The 22,153-nt window shown below is 39.3% G+C and overlaps 1 protein-coding gene across 1 annotated transcript in view; it reads right to left on the bottom strand.

Annotated features, from left to right (window-relative positions):
• The window catches only part of LOC109029707 (annulin), a 30,319-nt gene extending 8,177 nt beyond the window's left edge, over positions 1 to 22,142 (bottom strand). The window contains exons 1-9 of the mRNA XM_019040290.2: positions 20,125 to 22,142; positions 18,703 to 18,966; positions 7,782 to 8,003; positions 6,240 to 6,367; positions 5,442 to 5,580; positions 4,271 to 4,503; positions 3,229 to 3,403; positions 1,723 to 1,861; positions 1,071 to 1,146 (exon numbers count right to left, since the gene is read on the bottom strand). Of these exons, the coding sequence (XP_018895835.1) occupies positions 1,071 to 1,146; positions 1,723 to 1,861; positions 3,229 to 3,403; positions 4,271 to 4,503; positions 5,442 to 5,580; positions 6,240 to 6,367; positions 7,782 to 8,003; positions 18,703 to 18,865 (1,275 nt within the window). The 5' untranslated portion in view covers positions 18,866 to 18,966; positions 20,125 to 22,142. The remainder of the gene's footprint in view (positions 1 to 1,070; positions 1,147 to 1,722; positions 1,862 to 3,228; positions 3,404 to 4,270; positions 4,504 to 5,441; positions 5,581 to 6,239; positions 6,368 to 7,781; positions 8,004 to 18,702; positions 18,967 to 20,124) is intronic.
• Positions 22,143 to 22,153: the final 11 nt, after the last annotated feature.

Here is a 22,153-nt window from a genome sequence, read left to right as displayed (position 1 = left end):
CAGGTTTCCTCCATTTAAACCTATGCTATATAATCGATTCTTGTCGGAGCACCTGGCCCCCTATGAATCGATAAATTTCCATAGGTTTAAGTGCAGGAAATTCGGTGTTGCCAAATTGCTGGATCCGCTGGATAAAGGGCGCAAGGGGCGCGGGGCCCGCCGCGTGATCCCTCTGTTTTTCCCGCCATCGGGGAACCGGGACGGTCAAGCTGGTACAACCTGACTCCCCACTGAATTTTGACCCGAAGGATAGGGCTTACGGAACTATATTAGTGGCTCATATAAAACACCGCTAATAGTCGTAAATGTACCAATGATTCTCGGTCTGCGAACCATACGAAGGTATGTATACCATCACTAAGGTTTATGTACTACTATTCTATGTTGCCTTTACTACTATTAGTTGTGTTCACTGGAGAAAAAACACATTGGATCTAGAGTCCAGACTCTTGAAAACATTGACAAGAAAAAGGACTCTTGATTCAATCAGATTTAAGTTTAAATTAAAAGGAAATCCGCTCAAATTAAGAGGCTTGGTTCTTGATTTAAGCTTAAATCTGATTGAATCAAGAGTATTTTTTCTTGTCGATGTTTTTAAGAGTCTCGACGCTAGATCCAATGTAGTTTTTTTCCAGTATTCCATATGAACCAATAATTGATTTATAAGCGATAGCTTTTTCTCAGTGCGGAATTAGAGGAGTAAAAAGGTCACTATCTCGTATGTTTTACATATAACCTCAGTGCGTTTCTAGAGTGTTGTATACTGACATTTTTGACATTGAGGTGCGGTCTTTCAGCATCTAGGTTGCTAAATCATGTCCTAGAGAAGACATAATGGGTAATTTTTCCAAAAAACGTCCAATAAATGTCGTAGAATCGTAAAGAATATTTGGTAAGAATGTCAATGGAATGCGTGTTTTTACTTTTTTTACCATGAATGAAATACAAGCGGAGATCCTGTAAAATTGGAACCGAGAAACGTATTTTTTGCACCCAACCCTTAATTTTTTAGTTTTAATATTTCTTAGTTGATGCTTCTTAATATTTCATATATTCCGTAAATTACATACCTGCCAACCATCATAACCTTGGCCACCGTTGAGATCCGGCCTCTTCATCCACACTTCATTCCAACAATGAAAATTCCTGAAAAATCAACGGAAAAGAGCATTAGGTCACCAGAGTAACATAGCAAAAGTTGACCAAAATCGGCTGTCCGCTGAGGCCAGATATATATTAGCGCCTACAAGAGTGCAGGTATACTTCATGCATTGCGCTTAACACAATGCTGTCGCTGGTCGGTTCGAAAATATTATTATTACTCTTGATTACTCTATCCGTCATATGAATGTTCTTAGGGTGATGTAATTTGCTATTGCGACGTTTTCCTATTTAAACTTTATAATTAATTAAACTAACTTTTTCTGAGTTTTTTCGTTTTTCAGAAATTGTACTTTTTTTTTTACATGAACACTTGAATTAAGATCGTCCATGGGAAAAGGGAAGTCATTCTGCAAAAAAAAAAACTTGCAATGGAGCTATTTTTGTCTATTTGGATTGAAAAATCAGTTTCCGAGATTTCGGTCGAAAACTCTCCTTAGTATTCGGAAGAGAATGAGTTATTAGTGAGTTCGTTTATTTTTGTGCCACAAACGAGAGTAGTCACGTTGCATTATGGTTTGGCATTATCGCACGCATATTCTAAGTATTGAGAATACTTACCAGATAGAATCTCTAGAGTAATTTTTGTCCACAAGCCCGTCCTCGGTTACAACCGTGTCCACAGTGAGACTTCCATCAGTGTCATGGGCTGCATTGTAGCACGTGATAGTCCGGGTCGGTAAACCAAGTGTCCGACACACTGCAAGTTACATAAATCATCGATTATTAAATTAAGAGAATGACCCTTTAGCACATTGCATCAAGCTCTAAAGAAATATAATATTGGTATTTGGAGTGTAGCCGAGTGTTAGAAATAATGTAAAATTTTCTTTAAAAAACTTACATTTTATTAACAAACTTACACTGAAGCTTTTCGAAGCAAACGCTTCATCGTCAGGGAAATTGCATTTTTTTTGCATTTGCAGGAAAATTTTACATTATTTCTAGCACTCGGCTACACTCCAAATACCAATATATTTAGTGCTACTACCTTTCAGACATTGTACTACAATGTTTGCTGATTTTGAAATATAATAGACGAACAATTAGGATGAGAAAATACCGCTGACTCCTCGTTTCCTTTTCAAAATTTTGTTTATAACATAAAGGAGGCATTGAAAATCAATTATTAAATTCAGCTGATGAAGAGAAATTAGCGTTTTCTTTGTTGGGGAATGCAGCTCTAGTATGGTTCCAGGATTTGTGATGCAAGTATTTTTCCTTGTGCGAAATTTTGCATTAAATACGATAGTGCCACTGTTTTCCTCTAAAATCGACTCCCAAGCTCAAAAAAAGCTTTCAAAGTTCAGGCCATAATAGATGCCATGTCCCGCGCTACGTTGGGAGTTCATCTCTAATAATTTCGACTATGAGAATCCCGAACCACGTACCTCGGTTTCGACGTTGCAGACCTCCTGTCATTCTAATTTTTTTAAATGCAAAAAACCATCCATGTGAATTCTTAAAAGCAACTATGATTTTCCCTTTCTGTGCGGAAAAAAATCTGTGAAAACTTCAGGGAATGATTTTGATTTGTCCTCATTGAAAAAACAACAAGAACGGAGATTTTGAAACAACGCAAATGAGGGGCTTGGAGGCCATGGCGCATGAGTGCGATTTTTAAACATTTGAGATATTAATGATTTCGAGTAAAATTTGTCCCAATGCACGTTCTGTGAAAAACTCGTTCCCGAATTCCAATTTTTAAGCATCAAAAAGTCAATTCGAACTTTCTTTCCGCCATAGGGATCCACGTAATATCGAAGCCTCAAAAACATGTTCCTCGAAATAGCAAAAACTGCACTTATGCGCCTTGTCCTCCAAGCCCCTCAAATGAGATGCGTGGTTTGGGGATTTTGCCTTCCATATCTGGTCAAACCCTCCATGCACAGATAGGAAGCAAATAGATATAATTAGTAGGATTGCCGTGGTTCCAGCCTTGGACAAATCAGACATTGAGCTAAAAGCCTGATTCGTCTAATTGCCTGCGACATGTAATTTCTTTCCGTTCTTCGAAGATCCACATCCTAATTTGTATCCTTCCGTAAATGGGATGGAAAACGATACCTGTTGTGAGAACTCCAGCGAAGACCCAGCACTGGCCGTAGCGGACCGGCCTCTTGGTGCTGTAATACTTGGTTAAAATTGGGCCGCTGCTGATCCACGCCGAGGGGGGAGTTCCACCCACGAAGTTTTCGCTCCAGTTGCCTTGGACCACGCCGTTGTCGTCCACATCGTTCACCTGGGTACAATCATTGTCCAGCATTATTATTGATGATCCATGCAATTATGCAAACGACTGTTTCAACACTGAAAATGATGGATCGATCGACTAATTCAACGGGAAATTTTTTTTGTCCTCTGATGCATTGCTATAGGTTATACTGCCGTGCTAAGGAAGAATGCCATATGAACATTCGAGAGTTGCCTAATTTCCTCCAAGAGAATGTTTAATTTTGAGAAAAGTTATATGTATTTTTCCTTGAAATTTTGATGTATTTTAGATCATATTACAAACACAACTGTCTAAAATTTTTGAAGAAAAAAATTCAAAATTTTCCCGGTAAATTCGGTTTTTATCGAAGGAAAGATGGCAACGCCTGAAGGTTCATGATGATAGCATGATGATGGTCACAATGATAGCAGTATGGCATAAGCGGATCCAGGGGGGAGGGGCGTACACCCCCCCCCCCCGTTCGCTCGAAAAAAAGAAGGAAGAAAGAGCGAAGGATCGGAAGAAAGAAGAAGGAAAGACCCTTACATTTTGTAATTACTCATGGCTCGAACTACATGTTAGATGCTTCACAAATTCAAAAAGTTTCCGGAGGGTGACCTTTGGAGCCCCCCCCCCCCCATCCGGTCGGAGATGTACGAGGATAAAAATCACCCGTCATTTTTTGCTTTTTTCTGTGTTTTCGTACTTTCCCTATTTTGACGCTTTCCTGTGAATAGTATTATAATACTTCAATTTTTTCCAAATGTTTTATATGTCGGTACACGCGTTCTGAAATTTTATATACATCATTGATAAAATCAAATCTTGTGAATGTTTAGACGCTTAAAAGCTTAAATAATCATATTACGATTACTTTGCGTTGCTAAAACTTACCAGTGCAGCGAGACATCGACTAATTTCTATTGGATCAGACGCAGCAATGACATTCAACCTTTTGGCAACTGTGTTCAATAAATAAAATGCACACTCTAAAATATCAGTCTCAAATTGTGAGTAGCGCCATGGACTCGGTCTTGGTTCTCGAGCATTGCCTCGGAAAATTATGCCACTATCGTTTAGAACATACTCGCGCCTTTTCTCTTCGTCCTGCAGGTATACCTGATCATCTAATCGCAAACAAGAGAAAGAGAGCACCTATAAGTAAATTTAAAAAAATAATTCAATAGGTCAATAGGTCAAATAGATTAATAGGTCCCGGGTTCGATTTCCGGTGGTGGCGACAATATTTCATGGAACTGACTAGTGGATCCGCAGAAAGAGATTATTCCACTCGGCCTTAATCCCTGAAAATGGGAAAGCCAGGAGCATGAATGTGATGTTCATTCAAGGTTGCAGAATCCTAAAATGGATTAAAGACCTCAAATAACTAAAACAAGAAAGAAAAAAAGGGGGGATGGAAATTTCATCATGTGAATTATTATATTCCTGATCAATCAATCTTCCCAGTTTTGGACTCGACTGAGTGGATGGTCATTGGTCACGTGGGTATAGCTGCAATGAAGTCTTTCGGGAATTCATGTAATCGTATTTTCTTTTTCAGGGTGGGTTTTTACTTTTGAACACTCCATTCAATTTTGAAAAAAAAGTAAATAAATAATCAATGAAAATAATGTGTTTTTGGTCTTTGACATAGAAATTTTCTGTCTTTCTCAAAATGTCCGGGGTAGCTTAAAACTGAAATCATAACAAAGTGTAAGCTACTAGACGAGGCGTGCTTCACAGCACCTCGTTATATGTTCTGTCTTCATAAATATACGTAGAATGCGATTCAATCACACGGGAAAGCTTAGGAATCAATTCCAGAGTGAGACGGAACACAAATCAGACTTATGAAAATGAGAAATGACATCATTGGTATTTTAGCCTTCTTAAAAATTTCAATTACAAAACAGTTAAATGTTCTTGGAGAGTTTATTTACCAAAATTTCCGTCCTGTGAGTAATTTTCTGCATTAAATTTTAAAGGGGATTTCATAATACTAATAACAGAATTTTTGTATGCTTTACCTTACTACATACGTACAATAAAAATGAGGAAATCTTACCAGGACACCACGCGTTGTACAAAATATAAAATGGCGTTTTGACAGAAAACGAAGTTGGCTGGCTCGGAATAGGGCCCACAACTTTAGCATCTATTTCTAAAATCCATCGGCCGATGATGCAATCTGCTACTGGAGTCACCTGTCCCGAAAAAAAAATTCAGCGTGAATATTTTACATGAATATGAATATTATAACGTATTACTTTAAAAGATGACAGGAATATCAAGCACGCAAAATTGATTGCGTATTCTGGAGGACGCCGAGCAGATTTCTAGGGAATAAATCAGGCCCCCATCAACCCTCATACTGTCGTGCTAAGGAAGAACGTCGTATAGGCATTCGACTGTTACCAAATTTCCTCTCAGAAAATCTTTATTTTCTCGGAAAGTTATACCATTTTCTTTGAATTTTCAGAGACTTTAGATCAAATTACGAATAAAATTCTTTGAAATATTGGAGGAGAAATATTATTAAAAAAAATTCAGGAATTCGTGATTTATCTGGCAAGATCTGAAGGCTCATACGGCGTTTTTCCCTACTACGGTAGCATAGTCCCGCTGATTTTCGTCTGTGCCAAGTGAATTTTCCAAAGCAATTTTACAACTTCCTGATGAACTTGGCCCTTTTAAAGTCGACCTGAGTTCATTTTGGTTCCATATAATATTTGCGTAAGATACTTGTTATGAAAACTCATATATATACACCGCACACCGTTAAAACAGATATGGATCTGCCGATTTCACCTGAAAATCGCAACTATTTTAGGCAAGGGAACTTAAATTAAGGTTTACTCCTCACCAAGATAGAGAGTTCGTTCTCTTGTTGAACTTCTAAAACGGTCGCCCACTTTCCAACTGGGTTCTCACCCTTCAAAACGAGCACTGAATCCTCCAAAGTACCTTGCCCTTGTGATGGTCGGATAGCATCTGGAAATACCAAATCAATTTGATTAATGTCTTACATTAGAATAATGGTCCTCTAGATTTTGATGGAAGAAAATAAGACAATTTGATTGCTTATTAAGAGATGGAGCCGCATTTTAGGAACTATATGACTGGCTCCTAGTCATATTCAGACGAGCGAACGATCAAATATTTTTCCCAGAGCAAGGAATTTTCAAAACCTTCATATCAACATCAACCTTACGACTTAGTGACTTCACCAGTGCCGTAGCGATTTCGCTAGTTGACAGCATTGTTTTTCCTCCAATTAAATAAAAGTAGCAATTTTAGGTGAGACTTGCCTCACCAAGATTCGATTGTTTTACATACATTTAAATGGAAGAAAGACAGTGATGACAACTTTCAAGAAGCACCGCTAACTGCTGACTGTATGGGACTTTGACTGACAATCACTCACCCAAAAGGCTCAAACGAACCGGAATAGTTAGCTCTGTTGCTATATTTGTTGGCTCCCTACCCCTAGCCTACAGATTTACAAATGCAATTTTTCGGGGTGGAATTAGACAGCTCACTTCTCCTTCATTTGATAGGATAGGCAAAAAAGGTTCCATGACAGGCTAAAATGATGGCATCCAAAAATCATGTGAATTCCAAAACTTGCAATTGAATGATTGATATTTGGGTTTGAATAGGTACTTTCAACTTTGTGATAGGTTTTACAAACGAGATTTTTAGGGAATAAAAAGCTGAAATGAGGGATCTGGAAGACAGGTAGCCCAACTGCAGTTTTTTTTTAAAAAATTAAGACATTAATGATTTTATGTAAAATTAGTCTCAAAATATACGCCGTAAAAAATTCACCACTAAAATTCAATTTTCAAGCATTAAAAAGTGAGTTTGAACTCTTGTTTCGTCATAAGACTCCATGTAATTTTGAAACTTTTAACACTTATCTTTTGAAATTAAAAAAACTGCACTTATGCGCCCTGTCCTCCAAGCCCCTCAAATGTGCTTTAATGCTTCATGAATCTGTTTTCTGTCAAAAATTTGAAGTGATACAAGTATTGTGACAAAATTTCTATAACTCGATGTTTGTTTACTCCCACTTTTTTAATTCACTGTAAGATTCCTGTTCAAGTTGAAGTCTACGTTACAATGACTATATTTGGACTGAGTTAAGCAGAAAGGAACCAACCCACATTATGGAAAAAATTGAGTTATGAGTGGTTTTGAACTCAACCACTGCTCTACTCTCTATCGTCAAAAATTCTAAGTTTTTGTTGGAGCAAATTTTGCAGAAATTGAACTTGAAGTTTATCTTTTACATTGAGTCTTATGCAGGAGCTAAACTTTAAACCTCTTTTTCTCGGTTCGATCCCGATGTGGCTTGGTTCCTTTCTGTTTAACTCCGTCCATTTGTGCTTTAGCTCCAACCCACCGACGTGGAAGAAATGAAGAGTAATGGCGTCATTGTTCGGTGAAAATGGACGATTCGTGATGACTTTGATGAGGAACGGAAAACCACGACGCACCACTAACTGACGGTACTTGGTCTCTCGTTTCATGAGGTCATACTGGTCAGTGAAGTGTTCGGCGCCATTCTCTGGATGGCAGAAGTCCACCCCCGTCACAATCAATAAATTGCTGTCGCGCGCCCCACCTGAAATCAGAAATAATTTTTCGTTCAGAGGAAGTATGTTTAATGGTAACGACATACTAATATGACTTTATTTATCCATATTTTTCTAAACCGAGATTTGCATCATTATATAAAAATGTGACTATCCAAAGAGAGAGGGAATTTTATTTCATAAATTCAAAATTGACTCACTGATAGCAAAGCTCAAAGATAGACTAAAGCGTGGAGACGAATGTCTCGCATATAAGGGGGAGTGGAGGGCGCCTGAAAAGTCGAACCGAAGCGAAGTTTTGGCACTTCGCCAAATTCGGCAAAAAAATCATAATCTAAAACTCCACTAATGGGGCCTGTGGCCGCTACGCGCTCTATTTTCTTTTAATGTCAAAAAAAAATTAAATATCATCCGAATTTCTGAATCGTTAATATGAAGATATGTATTTTCCCTTTAACCATGGTAAAAACTGGAGCAGAAAATAAAAAATGATGACACGTAGTCCTACACTGCCGTGCTAGGACAAAACGCCCTATAAACCTTAAGGCGTTGCCAAATTTCCTTTTATAGAATATGAATTTATTGGGAAAGTTTTAAATAATTTTCTTCTAATTCTTCAAACAATTTTCTTCGTAATTTAATCTACAAAATCTGAAAATTAAAAGGAAAAATTAGCATAATTTTCCCCTAAATGTTCGTTTTATCAGGAGAAATTCGGCAACTCTCGAATGTTCATACAGCATTCTTCCTTAACACGGCAGTACAGCATTCCTACAGTCTTGTAGGCGCGAATATGGCGTAATGCGAGAAGTATTCATGCAGTCTTGTAGGCGCTAATAAGGGCTTTACACCGATCGCACAATTTGGCGCAATGCGTGAAGTATTCCTAGAGTCATGCAGGCGATAATATACGTTCAAAGCCGGTCACACTATTCGGCCCGATTATCCCTACTCGCGTTAGAAAAATTTCAACGCCGTATAAGCATTCCAACGTTGCATCATTTCTTCCGATTAAATATTTTTACCAAGAAGAGTTAGGAAAGTTCTTTATACCCATGACCCTCATTCAATCTTTTCACTTCATTTTTCATCAGAGGGTAAGATCGATGACTTGTCAACAAACTAACCTAAACTTACGTTAACATAAAAATGCGTTTATTTTCCAACAGTTTCCTGTTTTGCCAAACTTCTACCATAAATTAACTTTATTTGAAGTTCGCGCATTCCTGTAGCAGATGTTAAGAATTCTATTCGCACAATCCTTGTGGCTTTTTCGCGCAATCCTCATAGATTATCTTAGACCTTTCGCGCAATCCTGAATTGCCGACTCCAAGCTGCTATGTCCTGGTCTTTAAAGTTGTCAGATTATAATGCAGCTTTATTTCATCTTTTAGCACGAGAAGAAACTAGACTACTTTACTGTTCAATTTTTCTAAGTATTTGGTAAAAATCTCTAAACACGCTTTTTGACCTAATTTGACATTGATTGCCTCAATTTTTCCTCGGTGTACCGAGACCTTTTCTTTCGCGGACGGTCACATATCTTAGTCTTTTATACTGCCGTGCTTAGGAAAACCGCCGTATGAACATTCGAGAGTTGCTAAATTTCCTCCGATTAAATGTTTATTGTTGAGGGAAGTTATGAATATTTTCCCTTGAAATTTTCAGATAATGGAGATGTTGCATGTGTAAGGGATTTGCGATTTGACTATTGATTCTTATGTAAAAGTTCGCGAGAAACACGATGGTGCCACTGGTTTTCTCTGAAATCATCTCCCAAGCTCAAAAAAAGCTCTCAACTTAAGGCCAAAATGGAGGGGATATCCCACGCTATCCTGAGAGTTCACTCCTACATCAAAACAAACTCTCCATGCAAAGATAGGGAGCAAATACATTAGCAGTGATGCCCTGTTTTTGGTTTTGGAGTCCCTAAATAAAGTGGAAGCCCTGTCAATGTATTGGCTCCTTATCTTTGCATGAAGAGTTTGTCTTGATGTCGAGGTGGACTCTCGGGATAGCATTGGATATCCCCTCCATTTTGGCCTCAAGTTGAGAGCTTTTTTTGAGCTTGGGAGATGATTTCAGAGAAAACCAGTGGCACCATCGTGTTTCTCGCGAACTTTTACATGAGAATCAACTGTCAAATCGCAAATCCCTCACACATGCAATAATATCTTCATTCTAAGAAACATGCTCACAGAATCCCCTGAAAATTCATATTTTATCAAAAGAAATTTTGCAACGCCTGAAGGCTCATACGGCGTTCTTCTTTTGCACGGTAATATAATGTAAAATCATAAGTGTAACGCTTGATGAATAACGCCTGTTACGCTAAGCGCTTCAAGGGGTTGGATCCCGAGGCAGTCAGGGGGCGTACCCCTCACTTATATTGATTCCGATACATACATTAGAAAAGATAACCATCCGTCACCACTTCTCTATCCCTGCATCCCACTCAAAATAAGTTAGAGACTTCATTACGCAACTTTTCCGGTGTGCATTTCAGGTCTGCGAGTTGCATCTCTGTGGTCGCTCAGAGGCTGCGACAAGGTATTGTTACAACTGCAAGCGGCTAGGTGGTGGCGTTGCGTCGCTTTGACTACTGTCCGACCGACATCGCGTCAATCATAACGTATCAAAGGATGCCGGATGGCAAAATAATGATAAATTGAGTCTCTTCATTGAAAAAAAACACATTGGATCCAGAGTCCAGACTCTTGAAAACATTGACAAGAAAAAATACTCTTGATTCAATCGGATTTTTGCTTGAATCAAAACGAAATCCGCTTAATTTAAGAGGCTTGGTTCTTGATTTAAGCTGGATTCTGATTGAATCAAGAGTACTTTTTCTTGTCGATGTTTTTAAGAGTCTGGACTCTGGATCCAATGTGTTTTTTTTCCGTTCGGGTAGAGTATATTTCACCATCCCGAAGCCCCACCCCCTCCCTCCGGAAGTAAAGAGAGGCCGTGACTTCGAAAGTTGAGGTTTTCGTCATCGTTTTGAAATTATCTAATCAGATTCAAGACATGCGGAAAATTTTACCCCAGTTGGATTCAAAGAATTCCAAAATTGGTCCATTCCTGTTCGAACTATTCAACTCGCTCTAAAGACAGGGGACAAAGCTTTCCTTTTTCAAATTCAATGTTCCTAAATTAACGTAGAAGCGTGATAAAAATATGTTTTCCTGGGCGATCGATTACAAATAGTCTAAATTTGACAGTCTTGAAGCCCCCCTCCCCACCCCATACATTTGCTGCATGATGTGACACAGAAGGTCCGTAATTTTGTAAATTGTTCAAGTTTAGGGCCCCCATGCATCATACCAGCAAATGTTTGAGGAACTTTGAAACCGTTGAAGTCGGATCATTTGTGATCGATTCTCCTAAAAAAACATATGTTTCCCGCGCCTCTATATCAATTAGGCTACACTGAATTTTGAGGAGGGGGCCATGTCCCCCGCCTTTAGGAGTCAATAGTTCGAACAGGAAGGAGTCGATTTTGGATTTCTTGGTGTTAAATTGGGGTAAAATTCTCCGTGCATTTTGGATTTGGCGTAATAATCTCCGAATTCGGACGGGATCCCCAACTTTTAAGGTCACGACGCCCCTTTTACTCCTCGAGCGAAGGTAATACGTGGTTTGGAAGTTTAACCGTCGATATGGTGCACGTAATGTAAACCATTTCCGTTCAAGATCAGTGCAAAATTGCCAGGACCTTGAATTCCTCATCGATACACCAGCTTAATACACGGTTGGGCATCGACAATAATCACCCACCTGAACCCGCACCCACTCAACGCCGGAAGCTTTCCTCGATCTGCACTGAAGTCTGGGTATTAATGGACCACTTGACAAGGTACGAATTTAAGCAATCTGATACATGTTTCGTAATTAGAATTTCACGTAGAACACGATTCGCGCAACGAAAATGACTGAAACCAACTCCTAACGGAGATATTAACATTTTTATTTCACATTGGTTACTAGGAATTTGAACTGCCCGGTCACAAGAAACTCAAAGCTCCACGTGAGTCAAATCGCGCACTACAACGGTTTCAGCAAGATTCTCAATCGAGCAATGTTCTTTTCCCACCATGTGTTTTCAAACTATGAGTAATTTGCTACAGCTGAGCCAAAGCGTCAAGATTGAGATTGCCAGATTTGTATGTTGTGGAGACTGTCATGATAACGTTTAGCGCGCGATGTGAATCACGTAGAGCATTGAGTTTTAATGAGCGGGTGGTTTGAATTTACGCACCAATAATTATTAAATATCTTCGTGAGGAATTGATTTCGGTAATTTTCGTTGTGCGCATCGTGTTTTACGTGAAATGTTGATTGAGAAACGTGTATCAAAATGCTGAAGTTTGCACCTTGTCTAGTGGTCCATTAGCGGGATTTTTACCCGGGAATCGGGCAACGACGTCGGATGTCGGTCGTATCCGTTGTCGCGCGCAGTGGCAGCGGCCCGGTTGTGCAAGTTGTGTGGGCCACGCCGCACCGCGCCACGGGGTGCGTGGGACAACCACGCCGCCGCCGCCGAAGCTCCGTCCCGGCTAAGTTTGGAGCGGCAAGGCCCGGCCAAGCAAAACGCTCCCGGCACGGAGCTTTCGCCGTTTGAAAAAAAAAAACACGCCGCGATAAACACCATAATCGCGCGTCGCCGCATTGGAAACGTTCAATCAATCCCTTCGAGCATCGTCGAGGATGATTCATTCCCATATTTGAATATGAGCGGGAGATTGAGATGTGTAACTCGTCCCGCGGTGTGCTTGATTGGGCTCCTCCTAGGATGGGACAAAGGGGATGCCCAGTAAAAGGATAGCGACATTGGATTCCCTTCATAGAGAGAGTTGAGACAACGCGGCTCATGGATGAAACGGGAATGAAAATTACACAAATTGAACGTTTTTCGTAATCTTTGATCAACTCATTCCCAAATTCCCATCTTCGTTCTCTCTCTCATTTCGCATGTTCCTCCCCTCCCCACCCCATTCCCCGGTCCATTCCAGTTTATAATCTTTGCAATTGGTGAAAATTTAAACTTTATTCCCATTTGTGACACTCTGGAGGCCTACACTTACATATCTATATTTATATATCATTATATATATCATGTATGTAACGGATATAGCCCGACCAAGTGACCACGGTTAATTACAGTTTAATTGCGTGTATTCGATTTTATTTCGGAGTAAATTCACTCCATTTTTTTCTTATAATATATTGGGAAACTATGCATAATGCATCTCCATACGTATATCGTTTATTTACAATCTATTACAAGATAAGGAGTAGTTTGCCCTGGGGCTGGGGCTAAACCATGATGTTGAGATACATTTTGTTTCTTAAATAGGCTGCTTGAGCGATGCGTTTAAAAAAGATCCCTTGGTGAATGATACTGTGCTGTGCTGTAATAGGTCAAAAATCCTATGGTAACATCACCAAATATGCGATTCCTTTCACGAGCTATTCCGAATCTAACTTTCTTTATATAGACTCACGGATTACTAAATTGTGCATAATTTGAGGTGACTGTAGGCGCGCGCCCTCTTCCGCCTACGTTTTTCATCTCTCTTACTTGATTTTACGTTGAGGTCTCCTGAATTAAAAACCTAGGATGTAGCTCGATACAATTTAAATCAAAATGTTTCACATATAGGGACTCATTACTCACCGTCACTTCATCGCGAAAAAGTTTCGTACATTAGTTTCTCACACGGAAATTTAAACCTTTCCACGTTAAAATTTCGTGCAAAAAGTCCGAAAATAATTTTTTGGTGATGCGTGTCAGACTGCTAGATTCTAAATCGATAATGAAAGAATATTCCAAATATATTAAAACAGCACTCATCGAAGTTAAAATGGAACCCCAGTTGGGTTCGCAACTTGACTTTAACCGCGCTTTTAAACTTTTGGAAAGCTATCTAAGTTGAGGCCATATTGGTCGTTAATTACTTTATACTTGGGTAGTCCACCCTTAAAATTGGTCAAACTCCCCGAGCACAACTTGTCGTTCCTCTGATGTAAGGGCGTATCTTATTTCTTGTATGAGCCCCAAAAAACCAGTAGAAGTTCCGTTCAATTAAGCATAGGTGAGTTTGGCTGGCTTGGACCCCAACCTCCGATTAAAACACCTTTAGATTCCCCCCGTGATTTGTGAGTCATAAAAGCTCTTTAGTGCTCTATTTTTCTACTTTTTTTCTTCCTATAATTTAGTACCATATTGGTGACCTTTAGAGTCTCAACTGTAATCTGAGCTTTTTTGAAAGCAGTTGCGACTGTTAGATGAAACTAATAATGATGTAATCGTCTTTCTCGCATAAGTCACGAAGTATGGTTCATCAACGCAAATGGACCGCTAAAGAGAGGAAGAAACTACGCATTATCACACATATTACGACACACAACAATAGTGAAAATACAAAACCACGTATCTCGGTTTGCAACGTTGCAGCTTTTTGTCATACTTTATATTTTAAACTTAAACTTAAAAACTATTCAACGTCAATTCTTCAAGACTTTCATTTTTTTTCCTCTCCAAGAGAAGGAAATTCTAAGAAAACTTCTATACCCATAGGAATTATGTTGATTTGTTCTCTTTCAAAAAAAAAAAAAGGATGGCTAAGGAACGATATCGCGTATCTCCAATATTACAATTTTGCAGCACAAAGTAGAAACTTTGACATTTTTGTAATTTGGTGGTTAGTTTCGAATTTTTTCCATACATTTACTGTGTTTTAACAACGCACCCATGCATAATTGGAAGAAACTACAAACATCAGCTTCCGTATTTAATACTGAAGAATGCGGCGAAGTCGCTACCTAATTTTCTCCAAAAGTGTTAATTAGGCGGGTCCTTGGCCCTCGCCTCGATATAGATACTAACAGAAATTATAAAACACCGCAAACGAGATACGTGGTTTGGGAGTTTATCCGTCAATATAATAGACCATTAGATTTGTCCATTTCCAGATAGTTTGCCTATCTTCGTCGCCTGTTCATCATGGTTTTTCCTAGAAACCTCACGACACCCTACTCATAAATTACTGAGTTCCTCGACGCACAAAGGCCTTAAAAAGTTGACATCTCGCGTGTCAATCAAGTACCGATGGACCAATTTGTCCTCGCTGATTGTGACGGCTAGACGAGTCAATCAGAACGAAGATCAGACGATTCGGAGCACGAGTTTCCTCCTCTCCTCAAATGGCGGGAACAAGAGCGAGAATGGAGATGGAGCTGGGATAATGCATTTCTTAGCGCCGCTCGCGCTGCGTTGTTGCATCCGGTTGCAAAACTGCGAGCCGCGCACCTGCGCACAAGCACAATACGGCACGCGCGCGCATGCTCGAGAAACCCACTTATGGTGCACTATGAGTTGCGCACTGCTGCACGAATCAAACCTAATCGAGCCTAGAGTACCTTTCTGTTAGGTGTACCAGGGGTGAAACGGCTAGACCGCAGGAGTACACAGTTAAAAATGTCTACCCTTATGATTATCGTGGATCAATTAATATGGGTTGCATTTATTCGGTCACATCAACCCAGAGACAAGAGACCCGCCACTGGTATCTTGGCAAGTTTTTACTTTCGGGGCTTCAACATTCAACTGTTGACCAATAATGCGATCAAGATTCAATCCTGGCATTTCGAGCCTGCTATTTGACAAGCCAGCAATGTTTCGACCCCAAGATTTGGTCAGTGAACGTAAAGGCCACTTTGTCTTCTACTTCTCATGACAGCACAAAATGTTTGTTACTTTTTTCCATTATGTGAGTGAAACGGCGAGACGGAAGAGGCGCATTCTATGGGTTGAGACTTTTATCTTCCGGAAAGTTTTTCTCCGAAGTGCCCCGATTGAAGCTACCGCCCGCGCTCCTGTAGTTCCCGGATCGATAGTATTTCTCTTTTAATTTTGGCAACATTTATGACCCAAACCTCAAGATTCATGGCATCCCATCCATAATTGTTGACGCTGAATCCATTCATAAACTAGAAATACCAAAATCTCCAGTTGACGATGAATTTCGGGGGATCTTGGATCTTTCAGAATGAAAAAAGTCGGACCACCCCTTTTTCACTTCGACCTTCTGAAATCCTCCTTCAACTTGAAATTTCGACAATTTTTAACCCATGGTCAAATTCAGCGCCAAAATTCAGAAAGGTTCAGTTTTCTTCAGTTTTACTTCATACTCCGAAATAAAAAATGCCTAAAATAATTGAGGGGATTGGAGAACCTCGCGCATAAGTGCAGTTTTTGAAATAATCGGGATATTCATGATTCCCAGTTAAAATAGTCTTAATGCATATTTTGAGGAAAATTCGCTCAGAAAGTCCGACTTTTAAGAATCAAAAAGTCAGTTTGAGCTTACTTTCCACCGTAAGGATCCATCACTGAAAAAAAAAAACTCCGGCCGGGAGCCGCAATTACGGGCTATATAGACATGTACCGTCCGTTCTGGACTCAAAGGCCGGAAATTCCGGCTGCTGGAGGCGTAGCTTCGATTGCTCCGGATTCAGAGGCCGAAGCTACGGCTCTAGCAGCCGGAATTTTTGGCCTTTGAGCCCGGAATGGACGGTATGCCTAAATAGCCCGTAATTGCGGCTCCCACGGCCGGAGTTTTTTTTTTTTCAGTGATGTAATTTCAAAACTTCAAACACAAATTTCTCGAAGTAGCTAAAACTGCATTTATATACGTTGTCCTCCAAGCCCCTCGAATTAATCAACGGCATTCAGATCATCGAGAGTTGTTGCTTGAAAGCAAGTGACTACCGAAGTGGTGATAAGAGCAGCGGCAGCTCTGGAGTTTATGCTCTGCGCGGGAGTTCGGTGACATTGAGCCGGGGCGCCGGGACGCCCATGACGTCACACAACGCCCAACGGATTCCGGTCGCCCCCCCCCCCCCCCACGGTGAGCGATGGACCCGCACCCACTCCCACATTCTCCCGTGGCGCAACGGCGAACAGCTTAGAAAGCTCCTTAATGCACTTTTTACGCCTCTGATGAAATAATCGCCATTCAGCGTTTTGTACTACCGCGCGAAGGAAAAACCTCGTATGAGCAACATAACGATGCGTTATATCTTTCCATAAAACACGAATTTCCTGGACTACGTGTTAATCTTTTTCGCCCGATTTTTCGGAGAATTCTTCTCACAATTTATACGAGCGTCTCCGAAAATTTTGAGAGAAAAAAATGTCTAACTTTTCTGAAAAATAAAAATTTTATCGGAAGAAATATGGCAACATTCGAATTTACATGATGCGTTTCTCCCTAGAACGGTAGTAGGTACTCGATTCTGTGTCTGATTGAAGGAGCGAAGAGTTCGTTAATCAGCCTCACTGCAAAGACTGCGTTATCTGTATGAGTCTGTACTGCAGCCCGATTATTGAAACTGTCGGCATGAACAGACATAAGAGATCTCCATAGTAACCACGCAGTATATCGCATTTCGAATGTACAATCGGGCTTTTTCTGGTTTAATGTTACGATTGATGCAGATAGCTACTGAGAGTATGAAGTGCGTGCGGTATTCCATGTCGGCCGAGCTATTCCGTTTTTCGAACCAAAATTTCACTTTATACAACTACCATATCGGTTCCTTCAACCAAAAGCTCAAAATTAATTGAATTTAAGCCTGAATTTTGGAAGGCAAATTCTTCAGAACGCAAATTTAGTACATCGAAGACAATGAGCTGGCTTTAATTTCATTCACCAGCTCCATTCCTATTATTTTAAAAGTTTCTCTTACCGTATAAAAATAGCAAAAATGAACGCGGACCGTACGCTTTGCAGCGACCCAATTCCAAATCCTCACCTCACTGTATCACCCGCTGAGCTAGAGCACTTCATCAGTTTAATTAAATTTTTCTGCCACTTGGATGCCAAGGAGGGACTAACTCCTCTGGCAAACTAATGTAAGCGCCTATAAGCGTGGGAAAATCAATGACAGATATGCTAATCCTATAGAGGGACTTTTAAAAAAATGGCCTCTTTGTGACATAGTGCCGGCTAATTAGGGGCGATTTTCACAAGTTTGTAACTCAGTTTTTTCTTCAACTAAATAATGTACATTGTAAATAGCCAAAACTAGGTGCACAGCAGTTTACTCGATAAATAGACTACCTACATTTCGCAACAAGGGACGTTTACTTCTAGATTGTTTATTGAAACAACTTGAGTGTCATCAATGTCTTTTTGCAAATACTACACTGGTTGCTCCTGAATCTGTCATGCTCAGGAAAACGCCTTTGAAACATTCAGATATTGTCTAATTTTCTTTTAATAAAACTTTTGCATATTTTTCTTCTATTTTTTTAGAGAATTTTATCCGCAATGTGGCCTGCATTATCTAAAAAAAATCGAAGAGGAATATAAATTTCCTCAAAAATAAGTATTTAATCAGAGGAAATTGGGTAACACCGGAATCTCTAAATGACGTTTTCCCTTAACACGGTAGTATTGCATCCAGTCCAAATACAGCTTGTTTTACATACATTTTACACTTAATAAAAAATCGTCGTATCTGGTGCATCCACAAAAACACCTATCTAAATAGGAAAACTAGTATGCCTCCTGTTGTTTTTAAAATAAGACAGAAAAAGTGATGCCCTGTTGTAAAATGTAGTCTGATTAAATAAAAAATCCCAGCTTCTTGCTAACTTCCGGAAACCGCCGCTGCTACATTCCACGTTCACGCATAATGACACAATCGAAATGTACTTACTACTGGCGGGAAGTGTGGGGGGTTTCGGGAGGTCGAAAAACGTGTTGACGGCCCCGTCAAACTCATCGACGTCATCCAGGTACATGCGACGTCCTCCTCTGGTCCGTGGCGTGAACCAACGTCGAGCGTTCCGATACCAATTCTCCATGATCTCCCAGCACATTCGGTTCCTTTTTCCTTACCGACCGTTTAAGTCTTTTCGGCTCCACCGCGCCACTTCAGCAAGTGTTATTGCATGTCCATAACTCAGCTCTTCGGCCCCATCTACGAGCATAGGACGACAAGCTTCATTGAATAAATAAACACACGTGTAAGAATAATAAACACTATCTCGATCAAACGGTTTATTCGGCGCACTGCCAATCGACTCCCGTTCGATGGCTGGACTGCCTTTCCTACTTTTACTCAAAGGGTCTTGTTTTTCATTTAATTTCTAGGGTAGGGAAACTAGAATAATAAAACAAAACGATATTTGTCTATCATTTATTAAATCATGTATATAATGTATATAATCATAGAATATATTTATAGCGCCCCGCTATAAATATTCATCACCTTACTCTCTTATCATAATAACCTAGTCTTAAGCTTAGCTTTAAGTCGAATATTGTAATTAAAATATGTATAATTCCTGGATAAGGAGTTTATGTAAATAAATATATATGTATATAAAAAAAACTTTTACTCAAAGGTGAAAAGTAAGTCCCAAACTTTCTTTGAGAAAATGTGTGAATACTTGGCAGCAAAAATGAGAATGTTAAGCCTCTCTTCCGCGTTTTAGTTCGAGGTTCGGTTCTTCAAATCCGAATGTTACTTAGATACTCAAAATAAAAATTAATTGATTTCAAGGGGAATAAACCAACCCATAATCACCGTGAAAAAGGAGGAGAGGACACTATGCAAAATCGGCGATTCCGGCCTATGGAATACATACAAATTTTAGGGCTGCTTAGGGAATGGTCCACTGCCCTAAAAATGTTTTGGGTTTGCCCTAAGCCCCAGGGAGCCAGTGGTGTGTGGGGGGTTTAAGTATAAGTATATCGACTGATCTGCCATTTAAACCTATGGAAAAAGGATCGAGAAGCGGAGATTTTGTAACGAACCTCAACGATCGATCTCTAACCATAACCTCATGGGGAAATATCGGTCATCGATCATTCACGCCTCGCCTCTACTTACAATTTGAATAGTTTCCTTTAGATCTATTAGGATATTTCGTCGTCCACTATTTTTTTTAATTTTTTTTTTTTTTAAATAGTCAAAATATGAAAGGTCCAGCTCAGAGATTTGTTTGAAAACTTTTGTTTCCGTCATAAAAACCGCGTGGTCAGTTGGACTGCTCACATTATGTGAATTCCATGCGACTGAAAGCCTTATAATTTGAAAAAAAAACAATGAATTTAAAAATTTAATTAGACTTACTTGTAAAAAGTCATGTTACTTTAGTAAAAGGTCTCATACGTGGACTCATAAAAATGTTCCGTTAAAAATTCCAGCACAAATTAAAAGAATTTCTTTGATTTTCCAAGTGTGCGCATGAAGTAGTAAATAACAACGAAATCTACGCTCCAGCTAAACTTGTAAAACAGTCACGTAAAATATTATTGGCACTAAAAAATCAAGTATCCAAAGATGGCACCAATGATAGAATGATTAAATACAAATTTTAAAGGCACATTAAATGCAAATCATGACATTTTATTAAATATTTTCCTACGTCGAAAATTGATTGTCCCTCTTAAATTATATCACGCACATAGAGGAGTAAATCTACAAAGAAGAAAGTAAAGTGAATCAACGAATAGAATGAGAGGGATTCTCGAGGGAAAATCCAGGGACAGGGATTGGTGCTAGACGACAAGACGCGGCGCGATAGACTGACTCACAGATTTCTATTTGAGTGTATCAATCTCTAGCGTCCTCGTTGTTCCGTAGAGACTGTTAACTATTGAGCAATTAAGAACACCTCTGCATATTCTCACAAGACTCGGTTCTCTCGTAAGTCGCAAACTCTTGTTCCTTCCTTTGTTATACACGCCATTCGGTGTAAAACGCCCAAAACACATGTCCACATGTGTACCTCTAAATACATTCATTGCGCCCATAAAACACGGTAAGTTTTGTTTACAGTCATGAAAGCTGCCACATTGCTCAGTGTTTGATGCTTAATTTTCTTTTTTTGTGAGGGAATCAGTTTTTGGTACGTCAATTCACATGAGTCATTGGATTGGAAAAATTAACTTTAAAAGCAGAAAATGCACAAACGTCTATATCCTCACCTCGAAATTTTAAAAAACGCCTTCCAATTAACGGTTATGCAATTTAAACGTCAAAACAGTCAAATGTCATCCTTAAAGCTTTTTGACTCAAGTTTCATTGAAAAGGGATTCCTTGAATACCATAGAAAAATGCTAACCTGCTCCTGCTAGACGCATAGTTTGTACACTATAGATCGTATTCGATACATCAAACAGGTGAGACTGTATCGATATGAGAAATGATTGATGCTCCGCAGCACGTGACAAGATATACAATAATAAAACAAATTACACAGCGGGTAACAAGGCTAATTTTCACGTAAATAAACCAAAACTTTTTGCCTGAGAACTCAGCCTTCCTCAGTATATACAGTAAAAAATTTTATAAATCTAAAAACGTAGTACTTTGCTGTACCTTTGAAAGCGAGAACAATGTTGTTATCCTGTTGGGATATTGTAAAAGGAAAGTAGTTGGGAGGAAGTATTTGATGCTTAAGAGGGGAATATATCCGTCCCTTAGCACTAACCAATTTCTCAGGCAAGATAACATGTTTCCCTTTTGCAGAAACTACTTGCTCAAGAAAAAAACATTTCTTTCCCAAACAGTAACTCATTGTTCCAGAGAGAAAATATTTCTCCGTAGCACTAGCTAATTCCTCCGGCGGGAAAATATTACTCTCTTCAGCAATAACTTATTGTTCCGGAGAGAAAAGTTTTCTCTCCCAAGCAGTAAGCTATTGTAATTAGTTTTATAATTGTATCGATATCGGTTGGTTCAACACAGAAACATAGTCTCAAAAGTCAAATTAGAAATCTGAAGGAACGGGTCTTCTGCGATTGACGTTTTATTCTTTCGAGTACCAAATGACAATTAAAAGTGATATTGTTAGCAATTTTCTCATTTTCAGCTTTTTCAACTTCAATCCTAAAATTTGGTTTGAAGTTATATTCTATTGTTTTGAACCAAACGATACATCGAACCACTATTTGAAACGATCCATTGTATCTATTCGATACTCCCCATAGTCATTTAAAATGACCTAAGTACGAGTTGTAGTGTTAAAAGGACAGAGGCGGATCCAGCAATTTGACAACACCGGATTTCCTCCATTTAAACCCATGCTAAATAATCGATTCTTGTCGGAGAACCTGGCCCCCTATGAATCGATACATTTCCATAGGTTTAAGTGTAA

The sequence above is a fragment of the Bemisia tabaci genome, chromosome 7 (assembly GCF_918797505.1).
Source record: "Bemisia tabaci chromosome 7, PGI_BMITA_v3".
Taxonomy (NCBI): Eukaryota; Metazoa; Arthropoda; class Insecta; order Hemiptera; family Aleyrodidae; genus Bemisia; species Bemisia tabaci.
The sequence above is the reverse complement of the archived record's forward strand: the minus strand, read 5'-3'. Positions and strand labels throughout refer to the sequence as shown.